Raw genomic sequence first — 17649 nt, forward strand, 5'->3', positions numbered from 1 at the left:
GCTGCTGAAATGAATGTATGATAGTCCTCCACTTTGTTTTATTTGCTGTAGCTGCGCGTCCAGGTCATGGGGGATGGTTTTGGCTGTCCTTTTTTTGAAGGACGCGTTTAGGTAGCAATTAGGGCCGATTAGTCCTACCTTTGCCTCCACCTCTAATACGGAAAGTACCCAACCCACCGAACCGGAGAAAGAGGCCTAGCACCTATTTGCCCAACTAGGAAAATCTCAAAAAGCCATAACTTTTAGGAAGTTTGTCAGAAGTGTGATCTGTTTTCACCGCTGACCTCCTGACAACAAGATCTTCAAAACTATATCACATTTGTATATGTTTTAGCAAACTTTTTTTAAAACTATATCACATTTGTATATGTTTCAGCGAACTTTTTTATTTTTTTAAACAACTCTAGTATTGTGGCAAAACAACTTTGTACACATAGTTGCTTACACTTAGATTGATATTACTCGCTTAACAAGAGTCAGCAACATCATACTACTAAGAATCACAACTTTTACTAGCAATTTTTCAGGCAAGCAATTTAGTAGCAAAGAAAAAACAACTCCACGACAAACAATGCGCAACTTAGGTCCAACGGTAGGCATTCACGACAATGGCTCGCAACTCTACAACAATGATGTTACCTGACTTAGTGCTACTAGTAGGCGACTTAGGCACGACAATAAGCAAGTTCGCCATGATGGTGCACAACTTCGGCATAAGGAAAACTCACATTTCATACAACAAGAAAACACCTTTTGAGGTAAACTTAGTTGCATTACTTTACTTCCTATAAATGTTCCTAGAATACCCGGCCATCCAAGTGGTCTGAGAGGGGCAAAACAATCTGGTTCGATCGTTTCACCAGCCACAGTAAATTCCAATCCCGGTTTTCACCACAGCCGTTGCATGCGGTAAATTTTCTTTTACATGCCACAGCTCGTTCCCGGTCTATGACGTCTGGGCCCGTTTTCGTGCATGACCGACAGCCAGAGGCAGCAGCAGGCGCTCCTCCGTGTAGCTCGTTTCACTCGTTGTTCCGTGGAGTGAAACGAGCTACAATTAGACGCCTCGCTTCCGCAATCATCGCCTCCTCTCTCCTCTCCAATCAGACGCCTCACTTCCGCATAGCATCTGGAGGAACTGCGGTAGTCTGGCGGTGGCTGGCCGCCTCCCACTCGTCTCCTCTCTCGTGTTCTTGCTACCCAGACTCCCACCATCCCCATGCACAGCGAGTGAGCTCGTCCCAAAGAATTGTGGCGGCGCGGAGGGTGAGCGGCGTCACGGAGGAGGCCGGCGGCACGGGGACTGAGGAGGCGGTCGGCCGGCTCAGAGGTCCAACCTCCTCATCTCCATCTACACGGTGCCGGGTGGCTCACCCTCATGAGGGCATCCGCGCCGGTGTCCTCTGTCCTCCTCCTCCCCCGGCCCCCGGCCCTGCCACCGTCTTCCTCCATGGGTGGAAGGAGGCAGCACAACGCGGCTCCTAGGCAGAGCGAGCGCCAGGTACGCCAATCGAAAATTTGTGTGGATTCTTTGTCAGGAAGAAAAGGGGCGGCTCTGGGAAGCAGCTCGTGGCCATCCAGATTTTGGTTGTTCTCCTAGGTGGAGAGGCGCCGGAGTACCTAACCTAACCCTTTTATGGATCTCCCCTAAACAGGATTAAAGCGATTTTGAAAGTAAATCACCTGAAGCTGGAAGTAGCAATGAGTACTGGATTCAGTATTCCAAATGGTACGAGCCAACCTGTTCATTTGCTACGTCTGTTACCATCTGATTACTATGCGCTAGCACATATATCATCAATTTACTGTCTCCATCTTGTTTTTCTAGGTGCTTTTCACAGTTTGTGGTTAGAGGCACATATTGATGTTAAGCTCACGGTGGAGCCTGTTTATTTTCTCAGCGAGGATGGTGCAGCGAACGGCGGCCGCATGCTTCGGAGGAAGGGGAGCGGTGGGTTGAGGTCGACGTTGGTGGACTACTGGATGCCTAGAACGAAGGAAGAAGGACCGGTGGCATGGCCTCGACGGGATGAGGAGGAGGCGGGTTCCGGCATGGCCTGCACGACTGCATTTTTTTCTCAGTTCCTTTGCTTCCATGGGTGTTCGTGCTGGCTTGCGTTGCGATTGATTACGTGGTGATAGTGAGTCTCGTAGTTCCTAGGGGCAATCCAAGGTAAGTAAACGACATGCGACCCACTTGGCAATTGAACTCTTGTGCTAATTGATTAACGAACTTAGTGTAAGTATTGTGAACCTTGTGTAAACCCACACAACCACCAATGAGACGAAGATGTGTGACTGTGTTGATAAGATTTAAAAAAAATCTCTATGTTGCAACAAATTGTCCATGCAAAACAAACTATTATTTTCTGAGCCGATTGAGTATCTCGATCAACTTTACAAATTTCCACGTAAATAAAAAAGTTTCACAATGTTGGAACAATTTGTTAATCTAGTGAAAAAAGAGTACTCTTTGTTCACATAGTTCAAAAAAAATGTTAAATCTTGCGTGGATCTCAGCATTGGAATAATGGTTCACAGTATCATCTCAGAACTAATTACAAAATTGTCAAATGGGCGACATTTAGTAAATCTGAATTTTAAAAACTATTTCTCTATGTCAATGTCCAATTACTTTACATATTTGTACCCAAAAAAGATTATGGTGTTATTTGCATAGCTTTTGGTAGCACGTCTAAAAATAGATTGGTGAAGTGTATATTTCGGCCATTACTTTGGGAAACATTTTTTTAACAAAATATGATATTTTACCAACCGGAACTTGTGTTGGCAAATTGTTAGATAGGTTTTAGTTCAGCACCAATCTATTCATAATCTATCACAAGCAGACATTAGCTGCGATCATTGTGTGTTGTAACAATTCCACATAACGTTTTGCGCACGTGTTGGAACAAAACCTTAGAAATATAATCAAATATGCTGCATTCTGTCAACTATGTACCAGATTATTCTTTGATGTAAGCATTTTAAAGATAAAATAATTTAAACAATGATATCCAACTTCTTGCACTCTATATACATATCCAAATTGACACCTTGTTCTTTGTTGAAAGCAACATGTCATAATGATAACAAAGAATTCATGCATCAACTTCATGTTATCTTATCCCAAAGTCAACCAAGCATGTTACTTAATGAATTTGGCCTCAAAATAGTTAACTTTGTTCTTCAATTAATACAGTACATGAATTATTTGTGTGATGTACAAACCAGCATTAAACTGCGCATCCAAAGACCAAGTCACCAATATAGTTGCATGAACCAATTATACTACTTTCTCCCTCCATAAATGCAATGAGTAGAGTAATTTTGTTTGCTTCCACATGACTTCGACCAATAGTTGCTCCATTAGAATTTGATTGACATGATAGAAAAATCACAATAAAAGTAAATACTTTTGAAAACAAGCCTATTGGCATTAGTTATATACTTATATGACATATATTAGACATTACTGAGGTAATTAGTAGTCAAATATGTGTCTAAATTAACCAAATAAAATGAAACGAAATTAAATAATTAAAATATTTTTTCTTCAAAGTCCTTATTTAGGGACCATGTGTATCCCGGAGCTACATAGCTACTCCTTCCATTCCATAACTCTTGTTGGTAATTTGGATATACTTAGACATATTTTGTGAGTAGATACATCTGAATATACGTGACAATGAACATGGAATGGAGGTGGTACATCTCTATGATACGTTCTTTTAACAAACTTAACCTGCACAAACCGTACACACACACATACAAGTAGTTTTATGACATACACTTGAGTCGTAACTGCATAATTGTACGGATTTGGCTTAATCTGGCGTAAACTTGTATGAACTTCGATTTGTGATATGATTCGTTCCCAAGCAAGTGATTTCATGAAATCGTCTTAAATACGTTGTTTTAGGATACTCTGTATATAATCTCGTGGCATTGTGTAATTTAACCAATATTCATTGCGTTGTCAGTAAATTCATATCATCTGGCATATGTTGCTTTCGAAACATGCGGTGAATTACTCTGCTCCTAGTATGTTCAGTTTAGTTTTCAAGATTGTGGAAGTCAACGCCTGCCATCAACAAAAGATGATTATCCAAGCTGACAGAGCCCAAATGGAGGGTAACAGACAGATTCAGCTAACCAATGAGAATAATAAATATAGTACGTATGCGATAGTATAGCGTTTACAGTGGCCGAAAAGATAACAACAACTTTAGTTAACCAATGTCAAATGTAGAGGGAGAGGGACACGGCCAGTAGGCAAGCAGCCGGCGAATCAAATCCCACGCCCCCGCGCGAGCGCGCGCGCTGCCACATCTTTAAATATACACACCAGCACACACCACGTTCGAAGGCCAAGCTCCAGTACCGCTCGATCGTAGCGGCCAACCCGCACATTGTTCCTTCGCTTGTTTTGCTTCGAACCGCCGACTGGGATGGGAGCGGATCCAGAGCTTGCCGACCTCGCCGCCGTCGTCCTCGTGCCGTTCCCGGCGCAGGGCCACGTCACGCCGATGCTCCACCTGGCGCGCGCCCTCGCCCCGCGCGGCGTCGCGTCCACCTTGGCCGTGCCCGACTTCGTCCACCGCCGCATGGGAAGCTGTGCCGACGTCGCCGCCGCCGGCGTGGGGCTTGCGTCGATCCCCAGCGGCATTTTTGACGACGGCGGTGAGCCCCCGGGCTTCGCCAGCATCGCGCACGCGATGGAGCACCACATGCCGGCGCACCTGGAGCGGATGCTGACGCGGGGGCACGCCGCGTGCGTCGTCGTTGACGTCCTCGCGTCGTGGGCCATCCCGGTCGCCTCCCGGTGCGGCGTGCCAGCCGTGGGGTTCTGGCCGGCGATGCTGGCGAGCTTCCGCGTCGTGGCTGCCATCCCGGAGCTTCTTCGACAGCGGTTCATCTCAGATTCCGGTATGCATCCAGGTCCCCCTTTTCTTGTTTCAACTTCCAAATATATAACGGCCGTTATTTTCGGAAGATCGGGTCAAGCTACGCCCGGCAGCGTCACTGGCACTCACATGGCTCTGTATATGAGATCCAAATCCAATCCTATACAATGGTCCTATATCTGTACAACGGAAGGAAGGACCATATATCTTTCGCAAGAGAAAAATTATATACGTACTACTAATTACTACGTACTCAATAGACGTTCGTACTGCCCTTACTATATAGTGATATGTATGTACTATCCTTACTTACTTTTGTAATATCCATACTCATACATGCATTTTATTGTATCCTTAATGATAGGTTTGAGGTACCTGCTAGTACCCTAGAGCTGAACTGCTCGCTGTGCGTCTTTCTTTATGTTACGCACTGCTAGGTTCCAATTGTAGCTTAGCTTGAGCAGTTGAGCTCTGGCATCTTTCTCACGGATAAAATAAGACTTGCAAGGGGGAGATTGGAACGTGCATGCTTAAATCCTGTCACGATTACAATTGGCGCCATTCTGCAAGGGCACAGAAACACACCTGAATTTAGCATGTCTTGTTGTGTGGCGTGGGTAGTTCTTCCCCCCCCCCCCCCCCCCCGGCGCCCACCCCAGTCAGTTACAAATCTAGACGTGCTTTATTTATTTTTCTACTTCAGGTTCTTTTGATTCATAGTAATTATGTAGAAATTGTTTAGGATTTAGATCCTAAGTGATTTTTCCTATACTAGTTGTTTGATTTATAGGAACATATGCTATAGAAATAATTTTATAGAAATCTTGTACTAGCTGCAAATCTTATAGAAAAACATGAGGTCCTTATCTCATGAAAAAGTTCTTTGACACAATCAAAGAGAACTCATCTTTCTATAAGATTCAACTAGGCATGTCATACTAATCCCATATTTTCCCTATTCCTATAATTTTTCTATCCTATTAATCAAAGTATCCCTTCAAATTTAGATCATTTGTAGCGCAGACCCGCTGTTTTGCATGCCTAGTCTGGTCCTGCACGAGCAGCAAAGTTCACTTTAGCCTCAGCTCATCACCGCCTAATACTTTAGTTGAATGTGACCTTTGTTATTTTAGATTGAATGTGACCTAATTAATTTCCTATGGCAGCTCAGTCACACAATTTCTTTTTTCCCATGGCAGCTTCCACTGATTGGATAGCTAGTGCGCGCCTGCTCAAGAATTAAGTTTCCGCCATTTTATTTGATTTAGTCTTTACTAGAATATTATTGCCTTATTGGTATACAGGCATTCCCATTTTGACAGATGGGTTCGACAAAGATCAAGAAAACGCAGACCTACGGACCGCCAACAACCTGCACATATTACCCGAAGAATTGCAACTTGGCACCAAAGAGCTGCTTCGAGGAGGAGGCAGAGGGTGGAGGCAGGGGCGGCGCTCGTGGATGGAGGTGGGGGAGGGTGGGAGAGGCAGATCTACAGGTCGGAGATGGGAGCTATCCCTGCAGGGATATGGTGGCAATCAGCGGCCGGCAATGGAGACGAGCTAGGCTAAGGGCGGCGGCGGCGAATACTGAGTACGTGGAGAAGACAAAGAATGGGGAATTTTTCTAGGGCTTGCCTTATCTAGTGTTCTTTTTTTCTCCTGTGAAACCATGGCGCGAATAATCTAGAGTTGGCGCGGGGATGGAAATTGGCCCGCGAACTCGCCTTTCGCGGATACCCGGTGGCGGGCTAACTGTAAAATAATTCCTGTGGGCTGAGCTACACACAGGAAAATGTCTTATCCTGGCGGGCCGGGCCAGCTCACAACAAAATGCAGTATATTCCTGGCGTCCATAGAAAACCCGTCAGGATTATATTTTTTCCTGGGGACTAATCCGGGCCTCACAGGAAAATAGCCAGCCGAGAGAAAAAGTTCGGTTTCTGGTTGTGTTCCATGGCTCGTCGGCTGCACAGCATGGCAAGAAAAAAGATTTGCCTTCTGGCTCCAGATCTTACAGCGCACGAGGAGCCTCCGCTGCCTCCTCGTCAACTCCTTCCCCAGCGAAGCCGCCGATGAAGACTCCGACCAGCTCCACGCGTCACAGAGCCTGCAAATCCTCCATGTTGGGCCACTGTCTATACACGGGTTACTTGAGAATTCACTGAAGTTGCCAGGAACGAACCCTAGCATGTGGCAGGCAGATGGATCCTGCATGGACTGGCTCGACCAGCAGCGTCCAGGATCAGTAATCTACGTTTCCTTTGGGAGTTGGGTCGTGCCGATCGGGTCGGACGAGATCAGCGAGCTCGCGCTTGGCCTCGAGGCAACTGGGCGGCCATTCCTGTGGGTTCTGAAGAACGACCCGTCGTGGCGAGCCGGCCTCCCCGCCGGGTACCTGGAGACGGTGACCGGCCGTGGGAAGGTCGTCGCCTGGGCGCCGCAGGGAGGCGTCCTCGCGCACGAGGCCGTCGGGTGCTACCTCACGCACTGCGGCTGGAACTCCACGCTCGAGGCCATACAGCACGGGGTGCGTCTCCTGTGCTACCCCGTGTCCGGCGACCACTTCATCAACTCTGCCTTCATCGTTAAGATGTGGGAGACAGGGATCAGGTTGCGGAGCACTAGACGATGCGATGTGAAAGACGGCATCGGGAGAATCATGGAAGGAGATGATGGTAGACGACTGCAGCAGAAGATGTATGAGTTGAGGGAAAGAGTTAGAGCATCTCCAGCCGTTTGGGTTCCCCACGCCCAAATCCGGTGATATTGTCGTCCGGATTGGAGGAAAATTTGGTCTGGGGAGGCCCATCTTCCCAGCCGCGAGCCCAGTATGGATGTAACGGACTTCGGCGAATTCAGACAAAATTGGCGAGTTCGTTCAAATATAAGCGAATTTTAATGATATTTAACATATAGAATTTTAACGATATTTAACATATAGAGGCGAGTTCGTACATAAATAGGCCGAATTCGTACATATATTTGAATTCGGAGATTGGCAAACTAAACTTAAACTAAATAGCGGCCTACTGCATGCCGAAACAGCGGTAGAAGGACGTGTAGTCACCGCCGGCGTCGTCGTCGCTCGAGCCGGCGTTGTCCTGGGGCGGCGGAGCCTCGTACCAGCGGCTCGTGCCCTGGCCAGCGTCGCCGGCGCGTGGCGGCGACGGACGGTAGATGTCGTCATCGCTGCTCCCTCGAGCTTCACCACCTACCTGGGCGCGGCGTTCCTAGCGGCGGATGGTCTGGCGGCGAGTTGACGCGCGGCGGCCAGATCCATCAGCCGCCGCTGCTGCTCCGCCTCCTCGCGCTCCCAGTCGCGCCTGGACCACTCCAGTGCGGCGTCGATGGGGAGGCTGTTGTCGGCGGGCACCAGGTCGTTCAGCGACCTGGCGATCGCCTCCGCCATCGCGGCGTCCTCCCCGCGCTTCGCCTCCTCCTCGGCGAGCTGGTTTGCGGCGGCCTCTTTCTTCGACGACTTCCTCTTCCGCCCGCTCTGCGGAGAGGAAGGCTGGTCGCGGATGACGAGGGCGCCACTGCTGCGCCCTCTGGTCGGTGGTGGCGACGCCGGTTCCTTCTTGACGGTCGAAGGAGACGCCCACTCCTGCTTGACGGTGGCCGGCGTCGACCCGCCGGACCTGGACGCCGACCGCGAGCCAGACGAGGACGAGGATGGCGCCATCCTCCTCGGCATCCAGGAACTACCGTGCCGGCGCGACACGGTAGCCGCCACCGGCGGCGGCATCCCCAGGACGGGGGAGTTCCCGTCCTCGATGTGCGCGAGCACATTTTCGAGGGTGCGGTTAGGCGCGCTCCACCATCGGCGGTGGCCGGCGGCATTATTCCTTGCCGGAGGAGGAGGAGGGCCGTCGTACGCCCGGATTTCGCGTTCATAACTGCGCCGGAAGAACGCGATCCACGATTCGTGGTTATCGGGGAAGAAACGCGGATCCGCGCGCTGCTCGTCACTGAGAGTGACGAGCACCTCGTTGATCGCCGTTTCGAGTGAGCCCCCGTTGGCGGCGGCGGGATCGGCACGCCGCCTGCGCTCAGCCTCCATCCCCCCGGTGCGCGGAAGTCTGGCGGCGCCGGGTAGCCCGCCGCGTGGAGGAGCCGTCCCTCCCATTGGTGGAGAGAGCGGCGGCCGAAGCCGTTGTTGGCCGCACCGTCGTTCGCCATTGCTACCTCTTCGAGTTCGGGGAAGATTTGGTGGAATGCGAGAGAGAGGTGAATGCGGGGCAGACGCGGTAGTTCGGCGATAAATAGAGGTAGGCGCGCGTGATACCGAGGCGACGGCATTAACTCGCCGCGTGGAAGCTACGCGGCCGGCGAATACTGACCGGCGGCAGGCTCTTACAGCGCGCGGAAGACGATGCGATGAGGACGACGATCGTGGTCTCTCGCCGACAAGTTGGGGCCACCAGACGCGCGGGAAGTTTCCTCGACGTTTCGCGCGCTTTCGTTTCGTCCGGAGTCCCCGACCGCTCCCCGGGGGGCCGGGGATGGCGCGGAATCGCCGGATGAATTTAGGCCCAAATCCGGACGAAAACGAGGAACCGGGGGCGCGACTGGGCCGAATTACGCCGTCCGGATTGGAAAAACGTCGCTCGGGGGCCTAGTCGGGGAGACGAGTGGAGATGCTCTTATGGCGGGTGAGGCAAGGTTTGTAGCGAAGAGGAACCTCGAGGCCTTTGTGGACGGAATTAAGAGAGATGATCTTCCGTTTCATCAACTTGCCGCCAAGGTTTATACTCCTCCCTCCCAAATTGTAGTGCCGGCTTGACTTTTTTCTGGTCAACAATGTACATCTTTAATTGTGATTTTCAATTATAGCATGTATATGTGTATGTGTACAAAAGTAAAGATATATGAAATGCAAGTACTCCCTCTGTTTTTATGTATAAGGTCACAATCTCGCATTTCAGATATGAAGAAAATACACTCAAGTAATAAACAAGGTCCCGTCATTTTCCGTGGTGTTTCTTTGACTAAGAATTATTCCAAACATATAAATATTGTTGGTATAAAACGATTGCAGCAGAAGATGAATGAGCTGAGGGAAAGGATTATGGTGGGTGCTGCAAGGTTTGTAGCCAAGAGGAACCTCGAGGCCTTTGTAGACGGAATTAAGAGAGATGATCTTCCGTTTGAGCATCTAGCCGCCAACCTTTATACTCCTCCCTCCCAAGTTGTAGTGTCAGCTTGACTTTTTTTTGGGTCAACAATGTACATCTTTAATTGTGATTTTAAATTATAGAATGTTTATGTGTAAGTATACAAAAGTAAAGATATATGAAATGCAAGTACTTCCTCTGTTTTTATATATAAGACCACAAACTCATATTTCAGATACCAAGAAAACACATTCAAGTAATAAACAACATAATTATTCATGTGGAAATACTCTCATAGTTTGGTCTAATTAAACACATTGCACGTGATGGCTCTTTCACTATGAAGGAATGCAACTTTTGCATTATTGAACACCATTCTAGGAGGTAAAAATATACTCCCTCCATTCCAATAAATAAGACGCCCTTGTTTTCCATGGTTTTTCTTTAACTAAGAATTATTCTAAACATATAAATATTGTTGGTACAAAACGATTGCAGCACAAGATGAATGAGCTGAGGGAAAGGGTTATGGTGGGTGATGCAAGGTTTGTAGCGAATAGGAACCTCAAGGCCTCAAAATCCGTTTGAGCATCTAGCCACCAAGGTTTATGATAGTATTCCTTGCTCCCAAAGTACAACACCGGGTTGATTTTGTTTTGGTCAACAACATACATCTTTAACTGTGATTCGCAATTATAGCATGTATGCATGTATGCAAAATTAAAGATATATGAAATGAAAGTGCTATTTTCGCAAGATAGATGCAACAATAGCATTTCAACATTTTCATTACATATCCTTTGGTAATTATGATGGGTGAGACAATATATGTGCCAAAGAGGAACCTCGAGCTCTTTGTTGATGGAATTAAGAGAGATAGTCTTGAGTTTGGGCATCTGGCCACCTAGCTAGATTCAGGGTGTTTTTTTTTCTCAGCCAAGCCAATGGTTGCTAAACTTTACGTTTGGATAAGTTTGAAAATTAAATCGTCCAAATTTGATAAATTTGAGTTTAAATGGAATGTATTCGCAAACGATGCTTGCCCATGGCGCTACAATATTTTGGTGAAATCTTTAAGGTTGAGGGATCGAGAACGCTTGTTTAGGTCACTTTTGGTAGCTCGCATGCAGCCCAACCAGGACCACTAGGTGGGATAGTCAAATGGTTGGTGAAAGTTCATGGGGCCTCTATGTGTGGTTTTGGTAATTTATGACAATATATATGGATAAATATTTGCGTTAATTTATACTTGAAGATTTTTTACATAGGCAATGCTTAAACCATATGCTGGTTTCAAGGTTGAAATAAAAAAAATGAAGAAGATTAAATGATGATCAAGGGGTTGTTCGAGGAGTGATCCGAAGATTAGTCATAAGAGAGTTGAGCCTATGAAAAGTATGGTTTGAAGAACAAGAAAATGATTGAGTGAGCTCTCATATGTACCATCAAGACATCAACATAGTAAGTAAAAAAGAAATCAAGTGCAAGTTCCAAGACAAGCTATCTTGAAAATATCATATGCTTGAAGCTTGTTGTTCATGTGGTGATGATGGACATGTGAAGATATCCCTAAATGGGGTTTTCCTATTGTAGAGAATGGAGGAGAAATTTGCAAAACTTCACCAAACAAGTGCAATCAAGAAAGTTGTTTCAACTTGAGGCGGGCATGATCATGATCATCATCTAGCTAAAGTGCAATATGCGCAAGGCAAAGGTATTACCTTGATATATTTTCTATTTTACCTATCTCATGATGTTAGCTCAGATACATAGTTAGAAGATAGATAGTCATTCTATCAAGGGGGGAGGGGGTCTCGGGTGAGTAACTTGATCGCATCGTGTGTATAGATTCCAAACATTTACATCACTTCCATAATATTTCTTGGTTGTTATTTGCGTTTTACTCATATGAGGTTAAGAAAATCTCAAGTTTATCAAAACACATATTTCAGATGAAAACCTTTTGCTTGTTTTGGTGTTGGACGTTTTGTCGATTCATATTTTTAGATAGGTCAAACCTTTCATATTTTGGATTTAACTTTCCTAATTGTTTTTTGTGTTTCTCTATATGACATTACAACCATGTTTGTTAGCTCCAATGAGGTCCATCCAGGCCATACGTAGATGAATTGGGCCTGATTGGTTGCCTGGTCGGCCTTCACATGCATTGTGGTCAACATTAACCTTTAAGCACCTATGAGCAAGGCCCGTTAGAAAGTGTCGATACATCCATTTCTAGCGAGCTATCCTCGTTGTGCGCTTACCTGATGCAAAAAGGGGGGTTTCCTGCACGAGCTTGGTAAACCATGGAGATGGCAGGAGCATCCGGCACCTCGCGCTAAAACCTTCCCCTATTTCTACCCTCCACTCTCACCTCCCAATTTGAAACCCACCCACTCCCCCTTTGTGGATAGAAGATATAATCACTATTTTTTTCAAGAGTTCGATATAAAACCTCGAGTCACCCTCATGGGGAAAAGAAACACTTGCTGCATCACTCTACGCTCAGAGTCCTAACGAATTGGTAAACACATGTAGTTTTGTTGCGACACTATATGATTACATTTCGGCAATCAATTCCGAGTTTCGTTAACTACAACTGCTCAATTTTGTTTTCGAGTTTGAAGAATTTTGTTAAATTCATTTCACACGATCGACCATTAGAATTTTTTTGACCATTAAACACAACTTTCATGATTATGCTTTTGATGTTGAGTCGCATAGATGAAGTTTTTCCAAGTGCGGTGACATGAGGTAAGTTCGCCATGTAGACAAGAGATGACAGTGATTATCAGTGCACACATAACCATACAATCGAATGTTGCATATGAAGAGCACACAGATGCAACCAAACACCGCCGACTTGCATCTCAACTAGGACGAGTTAAAAGCATGCGGGCGACCAAACAAAATTATAGAATATGGCACATGCATTGTTTCTTCTTAGCTAGGATGCATTGGGTCAAGAGTAGATGAGGCTAGAAAAAGTGTGGGAAACCAAACATGTTCTTAATGTTCCACGGTTTTTACTATCTCTACGGTGTGAACTTTGCGCAGGATAAGAAAAAGGATATACACGTCCTTTTAACCACTAGCTTCATCTTGTTCCACAAAATCTTCATGCTTGTGTCTTAATTTTGAGTCTCGCTGGAAAAGTTGTTACAAGTGTGGTGGCATGAGGTAAGTTCATCATGTGGACAAGCGATGAGAGTGACCATTGGCGCGCACGTAACCACTGATGACGTTGGAAATCCAAGTGCAGAGTGTTGTGCCAACAGAGTATTTTCCCCACAAGGGTGACTCGAGGGTTTATAATGAACTCTCGAGGAATGACGTAAAGAGTCATCTCTCCCTCTCTTCTTCTAGCAATCCTGCAAAGAAACCTTGTGTACCCAACTCCACCGTGTGCTTGTCAAGCACAAGGTTTCGTGTAAGTAAAAATAAGTAAAGTAGTAACTAAAGTAGAGTAAAATAAGCAACTGAAATAAACTAAGTAAAAGCGGTAATGGTTTGTTTGTTTTGAGGTTTTGAGTGAAAATAAGAAAGATAAATATTTTTTTATTTTCGGATTAAAATAGTGATTCAAATAAAAAGTAAGATAAAAGTGATGGAAATGTGTTTCTTATGATTAAATTTGCGCCGAGGTTCATGCGTTCACTTGACTATTCTCTCTTTTAAGTTGTAGTGGACAATAACAATTCATCAATAAGATATGAAGACAATAACATTAACATATACAAGATAAGCATCTATATAGGCATCATGTCCTAACATAGAGATGATGCAACACATCTCTCTTACACTCCACAAGATAGAAATAACTTCAAGCAATCTTGTATTAAGAATTAACAGAGTATAGCTATAAGAACTTCGACATGATGTTTGAATATAAAATATGCTACCTTGAACAAACAAGATCATTACTTTTGTCACGTAATGAACATAGCACATGCATTCACTTTATCCCTAGTGAGATAGCAAAAGAAAAGGCAAAGCCATAATAGATCATGAATTTGTTGTCACTATTCAATCACTAAAATCATGTTATTCAATCTAACACACACATCACCCCACACATGTTCTTGCATACAAGTTAAATCAGAACCAATACTTAAGAATGGGTCCATAGTATGCATCTATCAATACATCTTACACAAAAGTATAGCAAAACCTCATAGTATCATATCATAGAATAAAGATCCACCAGATATGTATTACAAATATGACCATAATCATGTTGGGCAGCTCATATGGTACTAAGAACTATGAAGAACATGAGAGAAATAGATCAAGCTACTGCCACAAACCTGTAGTCCAGAGGTGGAGTACTCCCCCTTGAACATGGTGATGATGAGGAACATGTTGGAGAGGGTGGAGATCCCTCCGGCGGAGTTTCCTCCTCCAATCTTCGATGCCGTGCCTCTGTTTTCATGTTTCCGTGTTTCTGAGGCGCTCTCCACTAGAGAACCCTCGGGGGTCATATATATAGTGATTTTTAGGTCAAAATAAGTCGGTGGTGAAAATAATTAAGCGATTTGGACGATCAACGGCGAAAAGAGCATGTGTGGCGCACCCTACATGTCTTGGCATGCCAGCTGGCCTCTTTTTGGCCTCAGGCCTCTCCAGGTGTGCTTCCAGGGCCCAGTTTGCTTCTCCCGATGAAAAAATGACCCTCCAAAAATCCTAGATCAATTTGACTCCGTATAGGTCTCTCAAAGTGAGAAAATACACAAAACATGTTTTCCTGTTCTGCAGAGTTATAACCCAAATAAAGGAGATCATCAGTAGATCCTCATAAATCAATATAAATTGAACATGGAAATAACATCATATATGTTACAAATATGTGGGAATATGTGTTAATAAAGTACAAAGTTCATGTATGCCGTTAACATGCGTCAGATATTTTAGAGATTGTGTTCATTCTCATGAGAACATCTAGCTCAACTTCGTATAAAAGCTTGTTGCATTTTTGATATTGGAGGTTTTCCCCGTTCTTCGCATTAAGAGGTTCCACCTCTCAATTCATGGAAAAAATCTACCCCGCTTGTTCTCAATATTTTTACTTTTATGGGGTATCTTTTTTTGTTATATTTCAACAAAATTGATCTTAATTTGGAATTTCCAAACTCTATATATTGCAGTTTTCATAAATAAATATATTTCTAGACAAATTCGATGGTCGGAAGTTCTGGCCGGTACTACCGCCGAGCAGCTCGGCTTCTGCACATTTCCTCCTTCCCGAACTGGTATGACCTGAAGTTGCCCGGTACTACCGTTCAAGTACCTCCCTACTTCCAGTCAAATTCGAAAATTTTGTTTTTGGGTTACAAATCGGTTCTTGGAGCAATTTGGGTTTCCCAAAGTTGGTCATAATTTGGCCAGTAGTATCGCTGGACTTCCACCCACTCAACTACGCTATTTATTTTTGGTGAGAGGCTTTTCCTCATGTCTAGTAGTACCGCCCCAAAGGGGCGGAAGTCCCGGTCCTATGTTTCTTGCACCTAACGGTTGATTTTCGTGTTACCCTTTTAATGGGCTTTCTTCCCCAATGGTATCCAATCTTCCACAACTCCTTCTTGCCCAATTGTTGATCTTCCTTGAGCTTGCTATTCCCTCCATGATTCTTGCTCTCATTTGAGGAAAAGAGAGAGGAGATCTATATCTAGTATCCTACCAATCAAAATCTCCTCTTTCCGAGGGAATCCTCATTTGTTCTTCCTATCTTATTCCCAGTGTAATTTGATAGTGTGGGACCTGCCATGCATCGGTTTGAGTTTTCCATGGTGGTACATGAAAGTGAGTGTTTGTGAGTTTACTTTCTTTTGGTGCTTGAACCCGTAGCTTGTTCCTCTTGGATCTATGGATCCTAGATGGCTTGATGGCTTTTGTGGCGTTGTTACCTTAGTGGTGTTCTCTGGGCCTCCAATTATGTTGTGGAGATCGCCTTAAGCTTGTTGGACTTTTGTGGAATTGTGATATTGGTGGTAATTACTTGGGAGCCTCCGATTGTTGTGGAGTTTGCCTCAAGCTTGTGACCTTCGCGGAGATTACTTGGGAGCCTCTAATTAAGTTGGAAGCCTCCAATTAAGAATTTGAAAAACTTGAGGAGATTTTTTCCAATGCTTTGGTAACTGCTCAAGCTTGAAATAAGGAATCTTGGAGCTACATTTGGGGAAACAACCAATTCTCAACAAAAAAAATGCTTATAATGTCATGATTGGTCGTAGACGCACTCCTGAGATTTTTTCTTGGGTCTGGAAATCTTCTTGTCGGGCCAAACACAATTTCTTCTTCTGGTTGCTGTTACTGGATAGATTGAATACAAGGAATCTTTTGGCAAGGAAATTTTTCAATCTCCCTTCATACTTGTGTGCCACTTTACAATGCAACCAAGAAGAAACTTTGGTGCATCTATTCTGGACATGTCCATTTGCAGAATTATGCTGGAACTATATTTGTCCTCAGAGAACCTTACACCTTTCAGTAATAGATGCATTCTATGATGTCAATAATAAGCTTAACGTGCTTTTTTCTATGGAAATTATCATCTCAGCTGCTTGGGGGATTTGGATTGTCAGGAACAACAAAATTTTCAAGAATCAAACCCCAATTTTCAGAGTTGGAAAGCTATATACACAAATGAGCTCAGAATGAAGAAAAAGCATGCTAACTCATTCAGAGAGTGGTTGTAATCACAATGTAGAGTTTTTTACAGCTTAGATTAGTTACAATAGATTTTTTCCCTTTCTTCCAGTTTTGATCTTTGTACCTCTGGTATAATGACTTTGTACTTTCGTCTTTATTAATTAATAAAAATTGCAGTGGGATTTTCCCAATGTTTGCCCCTCAAAAAAAATTTGTGGAGGTCGCCCCAAGCTTGTACAGGTTTGATGACCATCCTCAAGATTCCCATAGTGGATAGATTATTTCCCTTTTGGTGTGAAGGCTCGAGGAGAATACGGTGCGACATTGTGGCATTTGGAGTGGCTTGTGCCTCCACGCCGATCCAAAGAAGAGTAGCACCTGCAAGGATGTGAACTTCGGGATACATCACCGTCTCTGCGTGCCTTGGTTATTCCTCAACTCAAGCTCATTTTCTTATGCAGTGTTAGCCTTCATGCTTGAAGTTATATATCTTGCTACCATTTTGTTTGTTTGTCTTGCTTAGCATAGGTTGTTTGTGCACATAAGTGAACCCTAGTTTGTAGATTTTGTGTTTGACAAGTTAAACATTACTTTTATTCCGCACTCCCCCCTCCCCCCCACAAACCCATCTAGGCAGAATTCTTGGTCTTTCACTAGGCCTGCTTGGAAGCAATGTTGATGACCATACAAGATACGGAACATGGCCCATGCCTCGCTTCTTCTTAACCAAATTTCATTACGCCAAAGTGAACAAGGGGCAAACAAAAAGGGCAACCAAACACATCATTAATGTTTCATGGTTTTTACTATATGTACAATGTTGCAACCTTTGCTGAGAATAAGAAAAAAATGATTCACGGATGAAACGGTTCAGAGCAGTGACCACGTCCATGGCAGCGAATGCTAACAATCACTACGCTGACGACTGCTTTGCACAACTTTAGGATATAAATGTTACCTATTTGAAATGTCATTTG

The 17649-nt window shown here is 44.8% G+C and overlaps 1 protein-coding gene across 1 annotated transcript; it reads left to right on the forward strand.

Moving 5' to 3' along the window:
- The first annotated feature begins 4379 nt into the window (after nucleotides 1–4379).
- LOC127310311 (UDP-glycosyltransferase 82A1) lies at nucleotides 4380–7774 on the forward strand. Its single transcript, XM_051340995.2, has 3 exons — nucleotides 4380–4929; nucleotides 6212–6325; nucleotides 6860–7774. Exons 1-3 carry the CDS (start codon nucleotides 4452–4454, stop codon nucleotides 7672–7674), a joined length of 1407 nt encoding a protein of 468 aa, XP_051196955.2. The 5' UTR covers nucleotides 4380–4451; the 3' UTR covers nucleotides 7675–7774.
- The last annotated feature ends 9875 nt before the right edge of the window (nucleotides 7775–17649 follow it).

The sequence above is a fragment of the Lolium perenne genome, chromosome 6 (assembly GCF_019359855.2).
Source record: "Lolium perenne isolate Kyuss_39 chromosome 6, Kyuss_2.0, whole genome shotgun sequence".
Classification (NCBI taxonomy): domain Eukaryota; kingdom Viridiplantae; phylum Streptophyta; class Magnoliopsida; order Poales; family Poaceae; genus Lolium; species Lolium perenne.